This window comes from Pongo abelii, chromosome 23 (assembly GCF_028885655.2).
Source record: "Pongo abelii isolate AG06213 chromosome 23, NHGRI_mPonAbe1-v2.0_pri, whole genome shotgun sequence".
In the NCBI taxonomy this organism is placed as follows: domain Eukaryota; kingdom Metazoa; phylum Chordata; class Mammalia; order Primates; family Hominidae; genus Pongo; species Pongo abelii.
The window spans coordinates 37,612,039-37,632,949 of NC_085929.1; the positions used below are offsets into that span (position 1 = coordinate 37,612,039).

Consider the following 20,911-nt stretch of genomic DNA (forward strand, 5'->3'; position numbering starts at 1 on the left):
TTTTTATTTATTTTATTTATTTATTGAGACAGAGTCTCACTCTGTCACCCAGGGTAGAGTATGGTAGCACAATCTCAGCTCACTGCAACCTCCACCTCCAGGGTTCAAGCGATTCCCATGTCTCAGCCTTCCAAGTAGCTGGGATTACAGACATGTGCCACCACGCCCAGCTAATTTGTATTTTTTAGTAGAGATAGGGTTTCACCATGTTGGCTAAGGTGGTCTCGAACTCCTGACCTCAGATGATCCACCCATTTTGTACTCCCAAAGTGCTGGGATTATAGGTGTGAGCCACCACGCCTGGCCAGGTTTTTATTTTTTAATATTTATTTATTTATTTTTGAGACAAGGTCTTTGTATGCTGCCCAGGCTTGTCTCAAACTCTTGGCCTCAAGCAATCCTCCTGCCTCAGCCTCCTGAGTAGCTGGCATGTTCCACTGTGCCTGGCATGTGGGGGTTTTTAAAGATGGACAGGTCTCTGAATACAGGAGTGGATCCTGGGCAAAGCCCAAGGAAGTTTCTTGTTTTTTCTTAACACTATCATCTCTGCCAAGGCACTTCTTAGTGTGAGAAGCTTTTTGTTTTTTAATAGTTACATTCTGACTATAAATTCCTTGAGCAGAGGAACCAGGACCTTCTCTGATTTACTCACTTATTTATTTATTTATTTATTTATTTATTTATTTATTCATTCATTTATTTATTTATTTTTGAGACGGAGTTTTGCTCTTGTTGCCCAGGCTGGAGTGCAGTGGCGCCATATGGGCTCACTGCAACCTCCGCCTCCTTGGGTCAAGCGATTCTCCCACCTCAGCCTCCCTAGTAGCTGGGATTACAGGCACCCACCACCACGACCAGCTAATTTTTTTTTTTTTTTGGTATTTTTAGTAGAGACAGGGTTTCACTATGTTGGCCAGGCTGGTCTTGAACTCCTGACCTCAGGCGATCCACCCGCCTCGGCCTCCCAAAGTGCTGGGATTACAGGCGTGAGCTACTGCACCTGGCCCTCTGATTTATTTTTATCATGGGCCTGGTAGTTGTCATTCTCTAAGTGTTTGCCAAACAGCACTGGTAACAAATACAATGGGGGTGGCTCAAGGCACAAGACCAATTTGTAAAAGTCAATATTATAGACTTTCCAAAATGGTATCATTTTGGTTTTATCTTTAATCACAGTTGGTCCTAGTCAGGACTTCCTGTTGAAAGAAGTGAGAGGCTGGGCGTGGTGGTTTGTGCCTGTAATCCCAGCACTTTGGGAGGCCGAGGCAGGCAGATCACCTGAGGTCGGGAGTTTGAGACCAGCCTGACCAACATGGAGAAAACCCATCTCTACTAAAAATACAAAATTAGCTGGGTGTGGTGGTGCATGCCTGTAGTCCCAGCTACTCAGGAGGCTGAGGCAGGAGAATGTCTCGCACCTAGGAGGCGGAGGTTGCGGTGAGCCAAGATTGTGCCATTGCACTTCAGCCTGGGCAACAAGAACGAAATTCCATCTCAAAAAAAAGAAAGGAGAAGTGAGATCATTGTTTTGTCAAGTATATACCGGGTATTAAAATCTAAAAAGTTTTCTACTTAATTGGTTAGATCTTGTCAACCTTATTGTTTTTATACTCTACCTTCAGAATATTTTAGAGGTCTTTAGCTCAACCTCAGGTAAAATATGAATTAATGACATTTTATAGAATCTGAATTAATGAGATTGCACTGACTGTGTGAAAATAAAAGTGAAACCTGGCCAGGTGTGGTGGCTAATGCCTGTAATCCCAGCATTTTGGGAGGCTGAGGCGGGCAGATCACTTGAGGTCAGGAGTTTGAGACCAGCCTGGCCAACATGGCGAAACCCTGTCTCTACTAAAAATACAAATAAATTAACCAGGCATTGTGTTGCACACCTGCAATCATGAATTCAGAATATTAATCTTACTGCTTCCTCATTAATTTCTTTGTCTAATAGGGGCTAGGCACTGTTTCATACTTATTTAAAATAACAACAAGGCTGGGCGCGCTGGTTCATGCCTGTAATCCCAGCACTTTGGGAGGCTGAGGCAGGCAGATCACCTGAGGTCAGGAGTTCAAGACCAGCCTGGCCAACAAGGTGAAACTCCGTCTCTACTAAAAATACAAAAATTGGCTGGTCATGATGGTGCACACCTGTGGTCCCCGCTACTCAGGAGGCTGAGGCAGGAGAATCGCTTGAACCCAGGAAGCAGAGGTTGCAGTGAGCCAAGATCGTGCCACTACACTCCAGCCTGAGCAACAGAGTGAGACCCCCGTCTCAAAAAAAAAAAAAAAAAAAAAAAAAAGCAAAACCCTTATTTTTTAAACTTTTCTCATGACAAAGGAATGGCCGGAACAATTATTTCCCATTTGCAGGTAAAGACATTGGCATAGTGAGTGACAGACCTGAGCCTTAGGCTAAGTCCTCTGTCTCTAGATTATTTCTTTCACGGTGTTATACTAGAAATTCACAGCCCTTAACTGGTGTCTGTCCAGTCTGAAGAGCTTTTCTTTAAAACACTATTTTCCTCAGCTGTATTGGTTTGATTGAAATTAAATCCCCTTCATTCATTCACATACCTTAATCAAACATCTACTTCCTGTCAGGCACTGTGCTGTTGGCCCTAGGAGGTATCTCACTAGAGTGTGTAATAGTTCAGTGGATAACCAAACCTCTGTGTGAGTATGTTATCTTTAATAGGGAGAAATTTGAGAAAACTTGAAACTACTTCCGGTTGCAGATCTCTCAATTTTTTTTTCATTTGTGTAAGAGTTTTGGGTAATACTTAAAAAAAAAAAAATTGACTCTAAGTTATGTAACATTTCCAGTTCTGAACAGCATGTTTTGCTCTTATAGGATACTGATTTTCCACAACTCTAGTTGGCTATATTGAGTTGTACAGTTCTAATTGCTCCTGGGCATCAGATCTGTCAACTCATTCACACACACACACACACACACACGTATATATCAGGTGCTCCTGAGGCACCTAGCCCTGTGTTGAGTAAGGAACCTGGAAGTTGGGTCTCCGCTTGATGAGATGCACAAGAACAGATCACTGAGTTACCATTTGTTAAGGACGTTGGCTTGGGTTGGGAAGCTTTGCCTCTGACTAGGTCTGTGACCATGGGCAAGTTACCTAACTACTCTGAGCCTTTATTTAACATCCCAAGGGATGCTAATGATGACAGTAGTGTTTACCTAAAGGCAGGCCATAAAGATTAAATGAGATAATTCATGTAGAGGGCTGAGCAGAGTGTTAGCTGATGTTACTTATAGTGATAAGAAATAGAGCAAGTGTCCCCTAATTTTAACACTTGGGGAAAATCTGATTTTCTCTGGGTCAAATTGTGTCTAATTTTAGATTTCCTCTCAATTCATAAACATACACAGTTCTGATGTCTCATCTACTCCACATTCAAGGAATGATGCTCATTGAGAAAGGAAAGTTGTGACTCATTTACTCAGCAAATTAACGAAGTACCTGCTGGTTGCATATCTCTATGAGGAATATACAATAACAGTTTACCTTCAGTGAACTCAGAGACCTTAAAAGGGAGGGGGATTAACATTTCATGAGTACTTAACTATGTGCCAGGCACTATGCTAGTCCCGTACTGTTTTATCTCTATTTCTTAGAACTGTCTTGTGAGGAAGGTATTAGCCTCATTTTAGCAAATGAGAAAAACAAACGCTCAGAGAGAAAATAACTTGTCTGAAGTCACAGAATAAGTTGCAGAGCTGAGATTTGAACTCAGCCATCACATTCCTCTGTGCCGTGCTAGTTTTCAAGGAAAAAAGTTAAGGAACATTTTATGACAAAAGGCAGCTTCTTAGATGACACTTAAAAGTTTGTGCCAGTGGTAGTACAAATCCCATTTCACTCTTTAAAAAAAAATTTTTTTTTTTTAATTTAAGAAACAGAGTTTCCTTCTGTCTCCAAGGTTGGAGTGCAGTGGCGTCATCATCGCTCACTGCAGCCTTGAGCTCCTGGGCTCAAGTGATCATCCTGCCTCAGCCTCCCAAGGAGCTAGAACTATGGGCACACGCCACCATGCCTGGCTAATTTTAAATTTTTTTGGTGATGGGGTCTCACTATATTGTTCAGGCTAGTTTTGAACTCTTGGCCTTAACTGATCCTCCTGCCTCGGCCTCCCAAAGTGCTAGGATTACAGGAGTGAGCCACCATTCTTGTCCTCCATTTTGTACTTTTTAAAAAATGAAACCTGGTAATTTTTCAAAAATAATTGAAGCTTAAAACCCAACAAATGAACAAAACATTCTTTGTATTTAAAAATAATGGAAGAGGCTGGGTGTGGTGGCTCATGCCTGTAATCCCAGCACTTTGGGAGGCCGAGGTGGGCGGATCACCTGAGGTCAGGAGTTCGAGACCAGCCTGACCAACATGGTGAAACTGCCTCTACGAAAAATACCAAAAAAATTAGTTGGGTGTGGTGGCGGGTGCCTGTAATCCTAGCTACTTGGGAGGCTGAGGCGGGAGGATCGCATGAACCCAGGAGGCAGAGGTTGCGGTGAGCTGAGATTGTGCCATTGCACTTCAGTTCGGCAACAGAGCGAGACTCCGTCTCAAATTAAAAAAAAAAAAAAAGTAGTGGACGAAAATGTGAAAAAATAGGAACAGCTGACTCTAGAATCCCCACTCAAATATGTGTTATCTCTGGGCATGGTGGCTGATTGCCTGTAATCTCAGCAATTTAGGAGGTCAAGGCTGAGGCAGGTGGATTGCTTGAGCCCAGGAGTTCGAGACCAGCCTGGGCAGCATGGCGAAACCCCATCTCTACAAACAAACAAACAAAAGCTAGCTGGATGTGGTGGCACACAGCTGTAATCCCAGCTACTCGGGAGGCTAAGGTGGGAGGATCATTTGAGCTTGGGAGGTGGAGGCTGCAGTGAGCTAAGATTACACCATTGCACTCCAGCCTGGGTGCCTGAGCGAGATTCTGTCTCAAAATATATTTATGTATGTGTTTGTGTGTGTGTATGTTTGGAAATTGTCCTATCTCTAAGGCCTAGCACAGTGTGTGGAATGTAATGAATCTTACTAGCAAATTAGTGAATTTAAACTATCTTTCCAGACTGCCAAAATTATATTTCTCATTTCACTTAACATATATTCTCCAGGCCAGGCGCAGTGGCTCACGCCTGTAATCCCAGCACTTTGGGAGGCTGAGCTGGGTGGATCACCTGAGGTCAGAAGTTTGAGACCAGTGTGACCAACATGGTGAAACCCCGTCTCTACTAAAAATACAAAAATTAGCCAGGCGTGGTGGTGGGTGCATGTAATCCCAGCTACTCAGGAGGCTGAGGCAGGAGAATTGCTTCAACCCGGGAGGTGGAGGTTGCAGTGAGCCGAGATCACGCCATTGCACTCCATCCTGGGCAACAAGAGTGAAACTCTGTCTCAAAAAAAAAAAAGCCATATATTATCTTTTGGAAAACATACATGTCATTGTCAAGGACTTAGGGAAACAAATGTCTTATGTATTTCTCATAGGAATATAAATTGGCACATCTTCCCTGGGGGTATTCGGCACTATCTCAAAGTTACAAATATAAATACTTTGACCTTGCAGTTCTACTTCTAGGATTTATACTAGTGATATAGTCAAGCAGTCTTGAAGGTAGAAAACAGGGCTATTGGGTTCCAGGGATAGGGAGAGACTTTTCAGCCTATATCCTTTTGTTGTACCTATTGAATTTTGAGCCATGTAAACGTGTTACTTATTTAAAAAATAAATTCATAAAATTAAAATTGTTAAAATTTCTGAGATGATTATTATTCTAAGGACCATTCACACCTCAGTTGTGAATGTACTTAATTCAGATTGCTTTCCTTTTTTGTCCTCTACTGAGATCTGAAGGTATTGGACCTTTCACATCTTTTATTTTGTAATTTGAGATGAGATCTCTCTGTGTTGACCAGGCTGGTCTCGAACTCCTGGCCTCAACCAATCCTCCCATCTTGGCCTCCCAAAGTGCTAGGATTACAGGTGTGAGCCACCATGCTTGGCCTATATTTTCCTGAGTATTAACAGAGTACTCACTATGGAAAAGGTGGCAAGTACATGTAAGTATTTTTTAAAGCTTAAGAAATTTGTCCATAAGTCCACTGTCCGGAGACTATTACAGTTAATATTTTTGACCTCTTTTTTTGGTATCTTTTTAACCTGCTGATAACAAATAAATTCAATTTTTTTTTTTTTTTTGAGGCAGAATCTCGCTCTGTCGCCCAGGCTGGAGTGCAGTGGGCTCTCTGCAACCTTTCCCTCCCTCCCTCCCAGGTTCAAGCAATTCTCCTGTGTCAGACTCCCAGCTGCTCCAAATCCTGGGCTCAAGCAATCTTCCTGCCTCAGCCTCCCAAAGTGCTGGGAATGCAGGTATGACCCACTGCACGTGGCCACATATATATTCAATTTTGTATACAATTTTACATCCTGCTTTTTTCTTTCTTTTTTTTTTTTTTTTTTTTTAGATGGAGTCTTGCTCTGTCACCCAGGCTGGAGTGTAGTGGTGCGATCTCAGCTCACTCTAAGCTCCGCCTCCCGGGTTCACACCATTCTCCTGCCTCAGCCTCCCGAGTTGCTGGGACTACAGGTGCCTGCCACCACACCCGGCTAATTTTTTGTATTTTTAGTAGAGATGGGGTTTCACCGTGTTAGCCAGGATGGTCTCGATCTCCTGACCTCGTGATCCACCTGCCTCAGCCTCCCAAACTGCTGGGATTACAGGCGTGAGCCACCACATCCAGCCCATCCTGTTTTTTTCACTTAATATTATGTCATGTAATTGAAATTCCTATGTAAGCAAAATCTCTGTGGAAGCATTATTTTTAGTGGCTATGTAATCTATTATGTGGACGTACCAGTTTATTTAACCAGGTAATGGGAGCTAGTTGGGGAGAAAAAGAGACGTTAAAATCATGGAGCCCTTTGGAAGGTTAGGCAGATCTGGGTTAGGTACCCTATAGGGTATGTGAGCCAGGCAGGCCAAGGCTGAAGGGCACTAAGAGTCAAGGGCTTTTCTTCTTCCCTTAGTCCCAGCCCTTGCTGCCTTACCATGAATTATGCACTTGTTCCTTGTGCCGTGTCTACATCCTCCCCAGCATTCTCTGTCTTCAGGTACTATGTACACACTTCTGTCAGTTCCCAGTACACTGGGTTGCCTTGTTGGTTCACTTGTCTGTGTCTCCCTTTAGACTGAAAAAAATGTTTTATTTCTGTATCTTGAATGCCTGGCAAATAATAGGATCTTTAATGAATCTTTGAAGATTCATTCCTATCTACTAAGTAGATAGGAAGATTAGAGGGAACCAGAGAAAAGGACCAGTGCAGCCCCAATGAAAAGAAGCCAGTCCTTTCAGCCTTCTCTGTTCTTCTGATCCTATATTTGAGGGCCAAATCTCCATGGGCTAGCCTAGGGACCTAAACACCACTTAGACTTTAAAATTTCAAAGCTGGTTTCTGTGTGTTCCAAGTTCCAATAAACTTATTCAGAGTTCTTCCCATTCCATCCTTCTATGAGTATGATGTAGACATTCTTGGAATGCAGGTCCCATTTCTGCCTACGTGTGGTGCAGCAGCAATCTAATGAGCAGCGTAGACAGGCTCAGGCATGCCAGGGTTCCTGACAGAAGGCTTCCGTGTGAATAAGCATGTGCTCACAGAAATGAGACCTCTGCTGGGATCGTGCCTGTTATTTATCACCCAAATTCATAATCTTCATATCTAAGATTAACATTTCTAGGTGTCTCACTACACCCTGGTCTAGAAATTCTTGGAGTTAAAGGGACAGAAAAGGCAGATTATGAATTCCTACAGTTCTCTAGAACTTGATAATTGAATTTAAGAATGCTACAGAGAGATTTCCTCATGAGATCAAGTTCCCTGGTGGTTCCTGCAGGGATATTCAACTCTCGTGTTCTCTTTCTTGCTCAATTCCTATGAGGTGGGCCAGACCAAGTGGACCAAAGGCCAGCTCTGGGAAGGTAATATATTGAAGATACTGGGTCAGTCAATTCAGCCGCCAGGCTTTGTGTCCCTACAGGATCATTAAGTATTGCAAATCTGCGTTAGTCCCAGCACCACATGTGTTGCCCTGCACATCTCAAAGTTAGGACTGTTTTTCAAAACTAGGTGTGAACTTATTTCTTAAAATGATCAGCTGTGTTCCAGTGGACCAAATGCTGATTGATCTGAATTCAGCAGATTTGTCCGTTACCCCCCAAGTTTATCTGACCGCTCTGTAGTCCCTGTGGATTGTAGCTGGATAGGCCCTGAGGTTTCTGTCCTTCTAGAATACTGTATTTTGTTGGTATTGCTTTGTGCTATTGATAGAGCTGTACCCTCTTCTAGAGCTGGATTTCCAAAACTCTGTTAATTAGAGAATCATCTAGGGTAGAAAGTGAGAGCTACATTAAAAGCATACAGATTCTTAGGCCTGATCTAGGTCCAGATCCTATTTAAATCTCTGAAGGGATCTGGGAACCAGATCTTTCGTGGGGTGAGAGGATGCTTTGTTTAAGAAAAACAAGCAAAAACAACAACGAAAGGAAAAACAGGTGAGTTTGATGGAGCCCCTTGTTTAGAATTCTTAAAATTAATCTATGTGCCTTCAGCTCCTGTACTAGACTCCAAGACCTCAACTTGGTCTTGTTCCTCTTTGTAACTCCTCCACAGTTGGTAGCACCAGACCTCAAATGTAGTTGGCATTGGAAAACTGTTGGTTGGTTGAATGAATAAATGGATGAGTGATTAATTTACTCTGTACTCATTTCAAACAGCACAAAAGTTACAACATTGCACAAAAAATGTGAGGGAAGACAAAGACCAGGTATTTAATTTTGTAAAGCAGCATGTTAATAGAAAAACATAAGTATGAAGAGAGTGCTGATACTGTGTTAGGATGTCTGAATTTGGCATTGCATGGTGTCCTGGCCTTAGGCAGTCCTCTAATGTCCCTGGCCCAGTGTCCTCATCTGTAAAATGGCATGAGGATAAAACGCAGCGATAGATGTGAAATGCTTTGAAAACTAGAGAGTGGATTCTGGTCAGGAGAAAAGAATATTCAGGGTAGGGACAGGGGCACAGAACTAGCCACCACCAGGTTGCTCTGTGGTCAGGTCAAAGTCTGTAGCTTCTACAGGGACCATGAGAAATTTTAGCAGGATGGCCATATAGGTATGCTCAGGACCTGATTCTCTTTCTGCCTAGTTCCTGAGCCAATCAGGAACCTCTATGTTTTGGGCCACTGTCCCAGTCCTGGTAGGCCCATATGGTTCTGTAGGTGCTCAGTAGACAATCTGCAGGGGAAGCTGCTCATTTCTGCCATGCCACCTTGGTGTGCTGAGATTCCTGTGCATAGGGGTAGGAGAAAGTGAGGAGAGGTGGCTCCAGGGATGAGTATGCAGCTGTGGGGCCCAGAATATATTACAAAGAAAAGTTGGTGACCAGCCAGCTGGGAGTTGACCAAAGTCAGTCATGCGTGCCCATCCTCACTCAGCAAATATTTGAGTGCCTGCTAGGATGAGGCTCTAGATCCTGGGTGGGGACCACGTGGTGTCTACTAAGAATTACAAGGAGAGTGATATGGCCTGCCTACAGTTGGGACATGCAGGCCTGTCTCAGTGCCTGGCCTGGCACAAGGCTGCCACTCCCTGTAAACTCTGAGCTGACCTGTTACTGTCCCTTAACCATTCCTACTTCAACACCTACCTTGATCCTTGTTGTCCCCTTATGCCTGTGTGTATGAGTATGGGCCATGCACAGCTTTGTTGGGTCCAGGAATTGGGGTAGCAGTGGACCAGGTTACATGGTATGAAATGTGTGCGTCCCCAACAGCAACAGCCCTGTCCTGCCTTGGTGGGCCCTCCAGGTCACTGTGTTATTTCATAGGGCCACCTCAGTAGCCATGTAGGAGGCATGATACTCTCGCTTTTCAGGTGAGAAAAGAGATTCAAATCATCAAGGGATCTACCGTGGCCATATGGACAGTCAGTGATGGAACCAGGACTTGAACTCAGAACTTTCAGGATTGGGGAAAAGCAGAACATGGGGTAGAAACCAGAACATGGGGGGGTGGAAAATTTTATGTATTATTATTCTTTTGACTGATTTCAAAAGTAATACATGTAAAGGCCGGGTGCAGTGGCTCACACGTGTAATCCCAGCACTTTAGAAGGCTGAGGTAGGGGGATCACCTGAGGTCAAGAGTTCAAGACCAGCCTGGCCAACATGGCGAAACCCTGTCTCTACTAAAAATACAAAAATTAGCTGGGCATGGTGGTGGGCACCTATAAGCCCAGCTACTCAGGAAGCTGAGGCAGGGAGAATTGCTTGAACCCGGGAGGTGGAGGTTGCAGTGAGCCGAGATCACGCCACTGCACTCCAGCTTGGGTGACAGAATGAGACTCGTCTCAAAAAAAAAGAAGAAAAAAAGTAATACAGTTGAGTATGTTCTTCCACATTGTTAAAGACTTTTTTTTTTTTTTAATACAATCAGGGTCTCGCTCTAATTGCCCAGGCTGGAGTGCAGTGGTACATTCATAGCTCTCTGCAGCCTCAAACTCCTGAGCGTAAGTGATCCTCCTACCTTGGCCTCCCAAAGTACTAGGGTTACAGGCATGAGCCACCATGCCTGGCCTAAAGCCATTTTCTAATACCTATATTCATTATTGTAACATATATAATATACTTCACATTTTATGATTTCCTTTTTAAAAATGTTCTGGTGAAAGTAATACTTGTTTGTTATAAAACATTGAAACAGGGTAATGTCTCCTAGCCCTTATAATCCCAGAAATAACTGTTGGTGGTTTAATGTGTATTTTCTAGGCATTTTCTCTGTGTGTGTGTGTGTCTGTCTGCCTGTCTGTCTGTGTATGGATCCACACACATACATACTCATATACATACTTAGTTTTTACCCAAATAAGTTTATATACATACTCTTCTACAACTTAATCTTTTTAAAAAATACCTTTTATTGGGGCTAGGCATGGTGGCTCATTGGGAGGCTGAGGCAGGAGAATTGCTTGAGCCCAGGAGTTTGAGACTACCCTGGGCAACATAGACCTTGTTTCTACAAAATAATTTAAAAATTAGCTGAGCATGGTGGTATGCACCTGTAGTCCTAGCTACTTGGGAGGCTGAGGCAGGGGATTGCTTGAGCCCAGGAGGTTGAGGCTGCAGTGAGCTGTGATTGCACCACTGCACTCCAGCCTGGGCAACAGAGCAAGACCATCTCAAAAAAAGAAAAGAAAATACCTTTTGTTGTAATTTTCAAACACACACACAGACAATTATTACAGTGAACCTCTATTCATCACCCAGCTTCAGCAACCAACTTCCTTGTTCTTGTTTCATCTTTTCTCTTCATTTTTATTTTTCCCCCTGGAGTATTTTAAAGCAAATCCCAAACATTGTATTCCTTCAAAAATATGTGTCTCTACATGCACACGTATGTTTATTGCGGCACTACTCACAATAGCAAAGACTTGGAACCAACCCAAATGTCCAACAATGGTAGACTGGATTAAGAAAATGTGGCACATACACACCATGGAATACTATGCAGCCATAAAAAATGATGAGTTCATGTCCTTTGTAGGGACATGGATGAAGCTGGAAACCATCATTCTCAGCAAACTATCGCAAGGACAAAAAACCAAACACCGCATGTTCTCACTCATAGGTGGGAATTGAACAGTGAGAACACTTGGACACAGGAAGGGGAACATCACACACCTGGGCCTGTTGTGGGGTGGGGGGAGGGGGGAGGGATAGCATTAGGAGGTATACCTAATGTAAATGATGAATTAATGGGTGCAGCACACCAACATAGCACATGTATACATATGTAACAAACCTGCACGTTGTGCACATGTACCCTAGAACTTAAAGTATAATAAAAAAATATATATATTAAAAAAAAATGTGTCTCTAGCAGATCAGGTTTTGTTTAAAAAAAAAAACGCAATATCATTATCATACCCAACAAAATTAACAGTAATTCCTTTTTTTTTTTTTTTTTTTTTTGAGACAGGGTTTCACTCTGTCACCCAGGCTGGAGTGCAGCAGCACAATCACGGCTCACTGCAGCCTCTACCTCCCAGGCCCAAGTGATGATCCCCTCACCTCAGCCTCCTGACTATCTGGGGCTACAGGTGTGCACCACCGCACCCAGCTAATTTTTTATTTTTATTTATTTATTTTTTTTGAGACAGAATCACTATGTCACTCAGGCTGGAATGCAGTGGTATAATGTTGGCTCACTGCAACTTAACGCCTCGCAAGCTTAAGCGATTCTCCTGCCTCAGCCTCTGGAGTAGCTGGGACCATAGACATGCACCACCACAACCAGCTAATTTTTGTTTTTTTGTTTTTTTGTTTTTTTTTGGTAGAGATAGGGTTTCACCATGTTGCCCAGGCTGGTCTCCAACTCCTGAGCTCAAGCGATCCACCCACCTTGGCCTCCCAAAGTGCTGGAATTATAGACATGAGCCACCATGCCCAGCCAACAATAATTCCTTCATATCGAGTAATACCTAGGCTAAACAGTTTTTGTCAGTCATGTCACAAGTGTCTTTGTACAGTTGGTTTGTTTGAATCTTGTTCCAGTAAGACCCACATACTACAAGTGGTTGGAATATCTCGTGTCTCAATCTATAACCCCAATCCTGTCCATGCTATTTATTTTTTGTAGAACTTTATTGTTTGTCCTGTAGAAAGTCCCACATTCTGGATTTGGCTGATTACATCTTCATGGAGTCGTTTAATACTTGCACCTATCCTCCATATTTTCTGTAAATGGGTAATTTATTTTATTTATTATCATTATTATTATTATTATTATTACTATTATTTTTGAGATGGAGTCTCTCTCTGTCACCCAAGTTGGAGTGGGATGACACAATCTCAGTTCACTGCAGCCTCCGCCTCCCGGGTTCAAGTGATTCTCATGCCTTAGCTTCTCAAGTAGCTGGGATTACAGACGTGCGCCACCATGCCCAGCTAATTTTTGTGTTTTTAGTAGAGACAGGGTTTCACCATGTTGGCCAGGCTTGTCTTGAACTCCTGACCTCAGGTATCCACCTGCCTCGGCCTCCCAAAGTGCTGGGATTACAGGCGTGAGCCACCATGCCCAGCTAGTAATTCATTTTAGATGCTTGATTAGTGTCTGAGTTTTAACACAAACATGCTTCATTGGTGGTGCTGTGTACTTCTGTTGCATCACATCAGGAGGCTGATGTGACTGATCTGACTTTATGGTTGTCTTTCCAAAATCTATATGCATAATTTTTAATTTTTTAAGATTTTTTTTTTTTTTAAAGAAACACACATAGGTTGGGTACTTAGGATTGTTGAGCTGGAATAATGAGGAAAGACAGTAATGTGGCCCTCAAAAGTGGGTTTTATCCTAAGATGAAGAGAGCACGTGTAATATGGAGAGGAGGAAGGTCAGAGAGAAGGTCTTGGAGCCGAGGCCAGCGCACGGCACTGGTGCCGCCAGCATCCAGCTACCCTTCTGGGACATTATGTAAAATGATGTAACTGAGTGAAAAAGTGGTGAGCTGGCCTCCTCTCTCTGCTCAAGTCACTGAGCTGGTATCGTGGTGAGGGATGCTCATGAGGCCGGAGCTCTGAGTCCACCGTGTGAAGGCAGGAAGCTTTCTGGGTCTGAGAAGGCTGTAACTTTTTGGTCCTTGTCTTCTCATACTCTGGAAGCTGACAACAGGGCGACCTTCTGGTGTTCCAGTGGTAAGTCCTAAACTTGTGAAGGAAGGGGCCGCTTGTTTTGGAGGTAACAATAGGTTAAGATGACCTGGAGAGGCACAGTCTTAAGAGTTGGAGGGGGCCACCCAGGACACCAGGGAGTCCAGTGCCTCATTTTACAGATGAGAAAACTATGATCAGTAGAGGGAAAGGGAGGTTCCCAGAACCACCTAGCAAGCTAGAGGCTGAGTCCAGCATCCAGGCCTCCACTTCTCTGACTGTGGTAGCCAGCCAACATTTCCTACTTGGAATTTCTGAGGTGATGAGGCCAGATAAGGCTCCTGACAGATTCTTAATGCGCATCCAGAATTCCTGAGTATCCCTTGGTGTTGGTTTTATCCTCTTTCTTGTTCAACTCCTGGCTGGGTTCTTTGACTTGGAGGTGGTAGTCAACAGTGGTCTGTTTATACTAGCATTTAGTGGCCAGTTTAGTATGTAGTGGCACGGTGCAGACAGGGTGTCCATGAGTCCCAGTCTCAGCCCCACATTAGTCAGCTAGCTGAGGTAACTGCAGTTTCCTAAAGAAATTGGACCAGATCAAGATTGTCCAAAACATAGTATGAGTGTGCCAGGTGATGTCAGGTGGTATGAGGGTAAACTTTTCATTTGTTACTTTTATATTAACCTTTTTACTTATGGTAAGTATTACTGGTTTTCCATTTATTACAGTGACATAAACCTCTTTAAATGTACTGAAGCTAAAAAGTTGATATATTTAGATAAAATAAGGTGAATAGTATTCCAATGTGGCAGAAGGAGGATTGAAAAAGATTGCAATATGGAAGACCTTGGACCAGATGATCTTTCTGGTCCTTGTTAGCTTCCTAACCTTTCATAATTACAGGAATTTCTTAATATTCTGGCATATGGGCTGGGCATAGTGGCTCACACCTGCAATCCCAGCACTTTGGGAAACTGAGGCAGGTGGATCACCCGAGGTCAGGAGTTCAAGACCAGGCTGGCCAACATGGTGAAACCCCATCTCTACTAAAAATACAAAAATTAGCCAGGTGTGGTGGCAGGCACCTGTAATCCCAGCTACTCAGGAGGCTGAGGCAGGAGAATCACTTGAACCCGGGAGGCAGAGGTTGCAGTGAGCCAAGATTGTGCCACTGCACTCCAGCCTGGGCGACAGAGTGAAACTCCGTCTCTTAAAAAAAAAAAAAAAAATTCTGGCATATGACAATCACAACCTTCCTGCCTCAGCAGATTCACCTGCCAATATAGAGGCTGGACAGCCTGAACATTCCATTTAATTTAGCATGTATTTGTCACCTGGGTTGATTATCATGGGGGAATCTAAATACGAGTGAGACAAGGTCCTGGTTCCTGTGGAGAACCATCTGGAGGCTGCTCTGTATTTGGTGGAGTTTGTGTATCTGTGTGATATATTCTGGACCATGTTCATGAGAAGTTTCTGGGTCACTGCTCTCTGGGTAGTGCCCTACAACTCTTGTCTTCTGTAGCGCTTTGGGAAGTCTGCTCAGAGATTCAGTCATAATCAGCTCTGTAGCTGAGAGAAGACAGGAATGTTGGCATGGAAGCTGGGGGGAGAGGGCGGCAGAAATGGGCAATCAAGAGTTCTCTGCCTTTTAGGATTTCCCTGGGGAGAGTCTTCACTCAGAGCTTCGCTGACAGCCAAGGATGGCAAGCAAGGGGCCCTCGGCCTCTTCATCTCCTGAGAACTCCAGTGCAGGGGGGCCCAGTGGGAGCAGCAATGGCGCTGGTGAGAGCGGAGGGCAGGACAGCACTTTCGAGTGCAACATCTGCTTGGACACAGCCAAGGATGCCGTCATCAGCCTGTGTGGCCACCTCTTCTGGTCAGTACCCCTGCTCCCACCCCAGAGAGCACATTGCCAAGTTTGGAAAGCCTGTGGCCCTGGGCAGTTTGGAGCAGAATGCTTCCTGCTCACTTTGGGAATACACTCAGGCTCAAGGGACAAGAGACCTGAGTTCCCATCCCAACTCTGCTACCAATGAGCTGGATGACCTTGGGCAAATCCTGTCTCCACTCTGAGCTCCTTCTCCCCATCTCTAAAGTAATAATACTTACCATTTAGTGAGCACTTACTACCTGCTACTTGCTTTGCTGAGCCTAGAGGCAGTATAGCATAATGGTTATAAGCAAGGACTGTGGAACTGAGCTTCCTCCTTCTGAAGCTTGACTCTGCCACCTTCCTGTTTGACCTTGGACAAGGTGCTTACACACATTCTGCCTCATTTTACAGGGTCGTTTGCAAGCATTAAATGACTCAAAATGTGTAAAAGTCTTAGAAGAGCACATAGCTTGCAGTAAATACTATGTGTCAGCTATGACTATAATTGTTACTATATTTTATGTTTATATATAGATAGATACACTCATCAAAATGAAGTGTCAAGGTTGGTGTCTGTTCCAGCCTTGATGGTTACAGGAGCCCTTTCTGGCTCTGAGAACCTAGGTGCTAGGTGAAGGTTGGATTTTGTTTGTGTGTGTGTGTGTGTGTGTGTGTGTGTGTGTGTGTTTTGTCTTGAGATTTTGAGCTGAACCTTGAAAGGTCGATCAAAAAATGCTAGGTAAAGGCGAAAGGTGTGTGTGTCACCCCAAGGCAGGGAGTTTCTAGGGACAGGCACATGCACTGTTGGACTCATCTGAGACCATTGAGGCTACTGTATACATCTCACAGCACTGTGGATGAGGGTCTGGGAGTGTTAGGAAAAATAATGGTTACAGGAGTGTTGAGCCAGATTATCAAACCCAGATTCGACTAAAGGGACATAGAGGTAATGAATATTTTTGAGCAGAGAAATCGTGTGAAGAAAAGGCCGTTTAAACAATATTTAAGGGATTTTAAGTTGGCAACAGCGTAAAACATCAATTTATTGGTGAATAAATAGAATGAAGCAGAGATTTTTGTTCTTGAGGCTCTTGCCCTAATTACCATTTTGTGTAAAAGCTGTTGTGATCCACATTCTCCTAGAAATTCAGATACTTCAGGGTATCGTAAAACTAGGACTTGAAATGATTGACAAAATTAAGAATTAAAAGACAGGATACCCCTGATTTGATTATGTGAATGTATCAAATTATCACATATAACATAAAAAATATGTACAGCTATTATGGCTGGGCTCAGTGGCTCACACCTGTAATCCTAACACTTTGAGAGGCTATGGTGGGAGGATCACTTGAGCCCAGGAGTGCAAGATGAGTCTGGGCAACATAGTGAGGCCCCACTATGTTTAAAACTAGTCAGGCATGGTGGCGGTGCCTGTAGTCCTAGCTACTCAGGAGACTGAGGTGGGAGGAAGGCTTGAGCCCAGGAATTCGAGGCTACAGTGAGCTATGATTGTATCACTGCACTCCAGTCTAGGCGACAGAGAGAGACCCTGTTTCTTAAAAATATATATATATTCTGGGCCGGGCGCGGTGGCTCACACCTGTAATCCCAGCACTTTGGGAGGCCAAGGTGGGCGGATCACAAGGTCAGGAGATCGAGACCATCCTGGCTAACTCGGTGAAACCTGTGTCTACTAAAAAACAAACAAAAAAATTAGCCGGGTGTGGCGGCATGCACCTGTAGTCCCAGCTGCTGGGGAGGCTGAGGCAGGAGAATGGCGTGAACGCGGGAGGCGGAGCTTGCAGTGAGCTGAGATCGCGCCACTGCACTCCAGCCTGGGTGACAGAGCAAGACTCCATCTCAAAAAAAAAAAAAATTATATATATATATATGTGTGTGTGTGTATATATATATGTGTATATATATATATGTGTGTGTGTGTGTGTGTGTGTGTATATATATGTATATATATATTCTGGCTGGGCGCAGTGGCTCATGCTTGTAATCCCAGCACTTTGGGAGGCTGAGGCGGGCAGATCACTTGAGGCCAAGAGTTCAAGACCAACCTGGCCAACATGGTGAAACCCCATCTCTACTAAAAATACAAAAATTAGCTGGGTGTGGTGGCATGCACCTATAATCCCAGCTATTCGGGAGGCTGAGGCAGGAGAATATCTTGAACCTAGGAAGCGGTGATTGCAGTGAGCTGAGATCGTGCCACTGCACTCCAGCCTGGGCAACAGTGCAAGACTCCATCTCAAAAAAAATATATATGTGTGTGTGTGTGTGTGTGTGTGTGTGTATTTATTAAATTTTATAATTATAAATTTTAAGATTATAAATTAAAATTCTAATTATGTATTTTATATATATATTAACTATATATATATTTAAATGTACAGCTATTGTATATCTTTTGTGTGTGTGTGTGTGTGTGTGTGTGTGTGTGTGTGTGTGTGGAGACAGCCTTGCTCTGTTGCCCAGGCTGGAGTGCAGTGGTGCAGTCTTGACTCACTTGCAACCTCTGTCTCCTGGGCTCAAGTGGTTCTCCTGTCTCAGCCTCCCAAGTAGCTGGGACTACAGGAACGCACCACCACGCCCGGCTAATTTTCTTTTTGTATTTTTAGTAGAGATGGGGCTTCGCCATGCTGGCCAGGCTGGTTTCAAACTCCTCACCTCAAGTGATCTGCCCACCCCGACCTCCCAAAGTGCTAGGATTACAGGCGTGAGCCACCATGCCCGGCCCTGTGTCAATTTTTTTTTTTTTTTTTTGAGACGAAGTCTTGCTCTGTCACCAGGTTGGAGTGCAGTGGCACAATCTCAGCTCACTGCAATCTCTGCCTCCCAAGTTCAAGCAATTCTCCTGCCTCAGCCTCCCGGGTAGCTGGGATTACAGGCGCACACCACCACACCCAGCTAATTTTTGTATTTTTTATAGAGAGAGGTTTTCACCATGTTGGCCAGGATGGTCTCGATCATCTGACCTCGTTATCTGCCTGCCTCGGCCTCCCAAAGTGCTGGGATTACTGGTGTGAGCCACCACGCCTGCTATCAATTTTTTTTTTTTTTAAGGCAGAATGCCATTGGAAAGAACACAGACTCTAAAATGAAACAGATGCTTCCAGTCTGGGTGGTGCATCCCTGAGCAAATCTGCTAGCTTTGCTGTACTTTGGTTTCCTCATCTGTAAGATGGAGATAATGGTACTGCCTCATAGGTTAATGTGACCATCCAGTGACATTAAGAAATGAAAAGATATTCAGCCACAGCATGGCACACAGTACAGTCAGGCAGTACATAATGACATTTTGGTCAACAATGGACTATATATCCAACAGCGGTCCCATAAGATGATGATGGACGTGAAAAGTTCCTATAATCTAGTGATTTTATAATGTCATAGAGCAGTGCGTTACCTTTTCTATGTTAGGTATGTTGGATTTTTTGTTTGTTTGTTTGTTTGTTGTTTTTTTGAGAAGGAGTCTCACTGTGTTGCCCAGGCTGGAGTACAGTGGCGTGATCTTGGCTCACTGCAACCTCTGCCTCCTAGGTTCAAACGATTCTCCTGCTTCAGCCTCCCGAGAAGCTGGGATTACACATATGTGCCACCACACCTGACTAATTTTTGTATTTTTATTAGAGACAGGGTTTTACCGTGTTGGCCAGGCTGGTCTCGAACTCCTGATCTCAGGTGATCCACCCGCCTCAGCCTCCCAAAGTGCTGGGATTACAGGCATGAGCCACCACGCCCAGCCTGGTTTTTGTCTGTTTTTTGAGATGGAATCTCACCGGGTCACCCATGCTGGAATGCAATGGCACTCCAGATTGAGTAGCACGATCTCAGCTCACTGCAACCTCCACCTCCCGGGTTCAAGTGATTCTCGTGCTTCAGCCTCCCATGTAGCTGGGATTTACAGGCATGTGCCACCACACATGGCTAGTTTTTGTATTTTTAATAGAGATGGGGTTTCACCATGTTGGCCAGGCTGGTCTCGAACTCCTGACCTCAAATAATCTGCCCACCTCAGCGCCCAAAGTGCTGGGATTACAGGCGTGAGCCACCACACCTTGGCTCTATGTTAGGTATGTTTAAATACACAAATATTTACCACTCTGTTACAGTTACCTACGATATTCACATGCTATTCAGGTTTGTAGCTTAGGAACAATAGGCTATACTATGTAGCCTAGGTGTGTAGTAAGCTATTTCAGCTAGGTTTGTGTAAGTACACTCTATGATGCTCACACAATGATGAAATTGCCTAATGACACATTTCTCAAAACTATCCCTGTCGTTCAGTGATACATGACTATCATTGCTTAATAAATGGGAGGAATGGTCATTGTTATAAAGCCTGACTTTCCCCTGAGGGTCATTCGTTCACCTCCACTTCTCCCCTAGAGCCTTTAAGGGAACTTGCCGGTGGAGATCTGCCATGATTTGGGGTGTTCTCCACTCATTTTAGAATGACATTGCAAGATTAATGTTGGAGTCAGGTGTTATGGCCAGGAAGATTATGTATTTGGTTTGTGAAGCTAAACTGTGGTTCAGGAATTGGAAAAGGAACTATCCTTTGAGTTCAAAGTGTACTCAGCTAAAGATACTTGGTATGTGAGGTACAGAAGCCATGCCTGCATTTTCCACTGTCCTGGCCTGCATAGTAGGTACACAGTAGATATGTGTTGACTAAATAAACGAGAGAACGAAATTAAAAATGTGGGCCAGACATGGTGGCTCACACCTTTAATCCCAGCACTTTGGGAGACCGAGGCGGGCAGATCATCTGAGGTCAGGAGTTCGAGACCAGCCTGACTAACATGGTGAAACCCCGTTTCTACTAAAAATACAAAAAATTAGCTGGGCGTGGTGGCGCACACCTGTAATCCCAGCTACTCAGGAGGCTGAGGCAGGAGAATCGCTTGAACCTGGGAGGCGGAGGTTGCAGTGAGCTGAGTGAGCTGCACTCCAGCTTGGGCAACAAGTGCAAAACTCTGTCTCAAAAAAAAAAAAAAAAAAAAAAAGTGGAGTTGAATACTTTTCTTTCAATTCTGTAAATGTCATTTTTTTTGTATGTGGTGTTAGATTATAGAAAGGGCAATGAACTAGAAGTCCGGAGACTTTTTTTTTTTAATCCTGATGCAGTTCATTTTTATGTTTCTGAGCTTTGGTTTCCTCATTTGAAAATGGAGAGATTGGACAGCAGCTCTCTAAGCTGAAGGTAACCCTTTCTGTCAAGTAGCATCCCCATCCTTTCTATTACTTAAAGATGCTTTTAGAGTAGACCTGAACTTTTAAGCTGCCTC

General features: G+C 43.9%; 1 protein-coding gene across 1 annotated transcript in view; it reads left to right on the plus strand.

The window, feature by feature from the left end:
- The window catches only part of RNF185 (ring finger protein 185), a 46,031-nt gene that overhangs the window by 10,285 nt on the left and 14,835 nt on the right, over positions 1-20,911 (plus strand). Inside the window, 1 exon segment of the mRNA NM_001131148.1 lies at positions 15,385-15,608. Within this exon segment, the coding sequence (NP_001124620.1) occupies positions 15,433-15,608 (176 nt within the window). The 5' untranslated portion in view covers positions 15,385-15,432.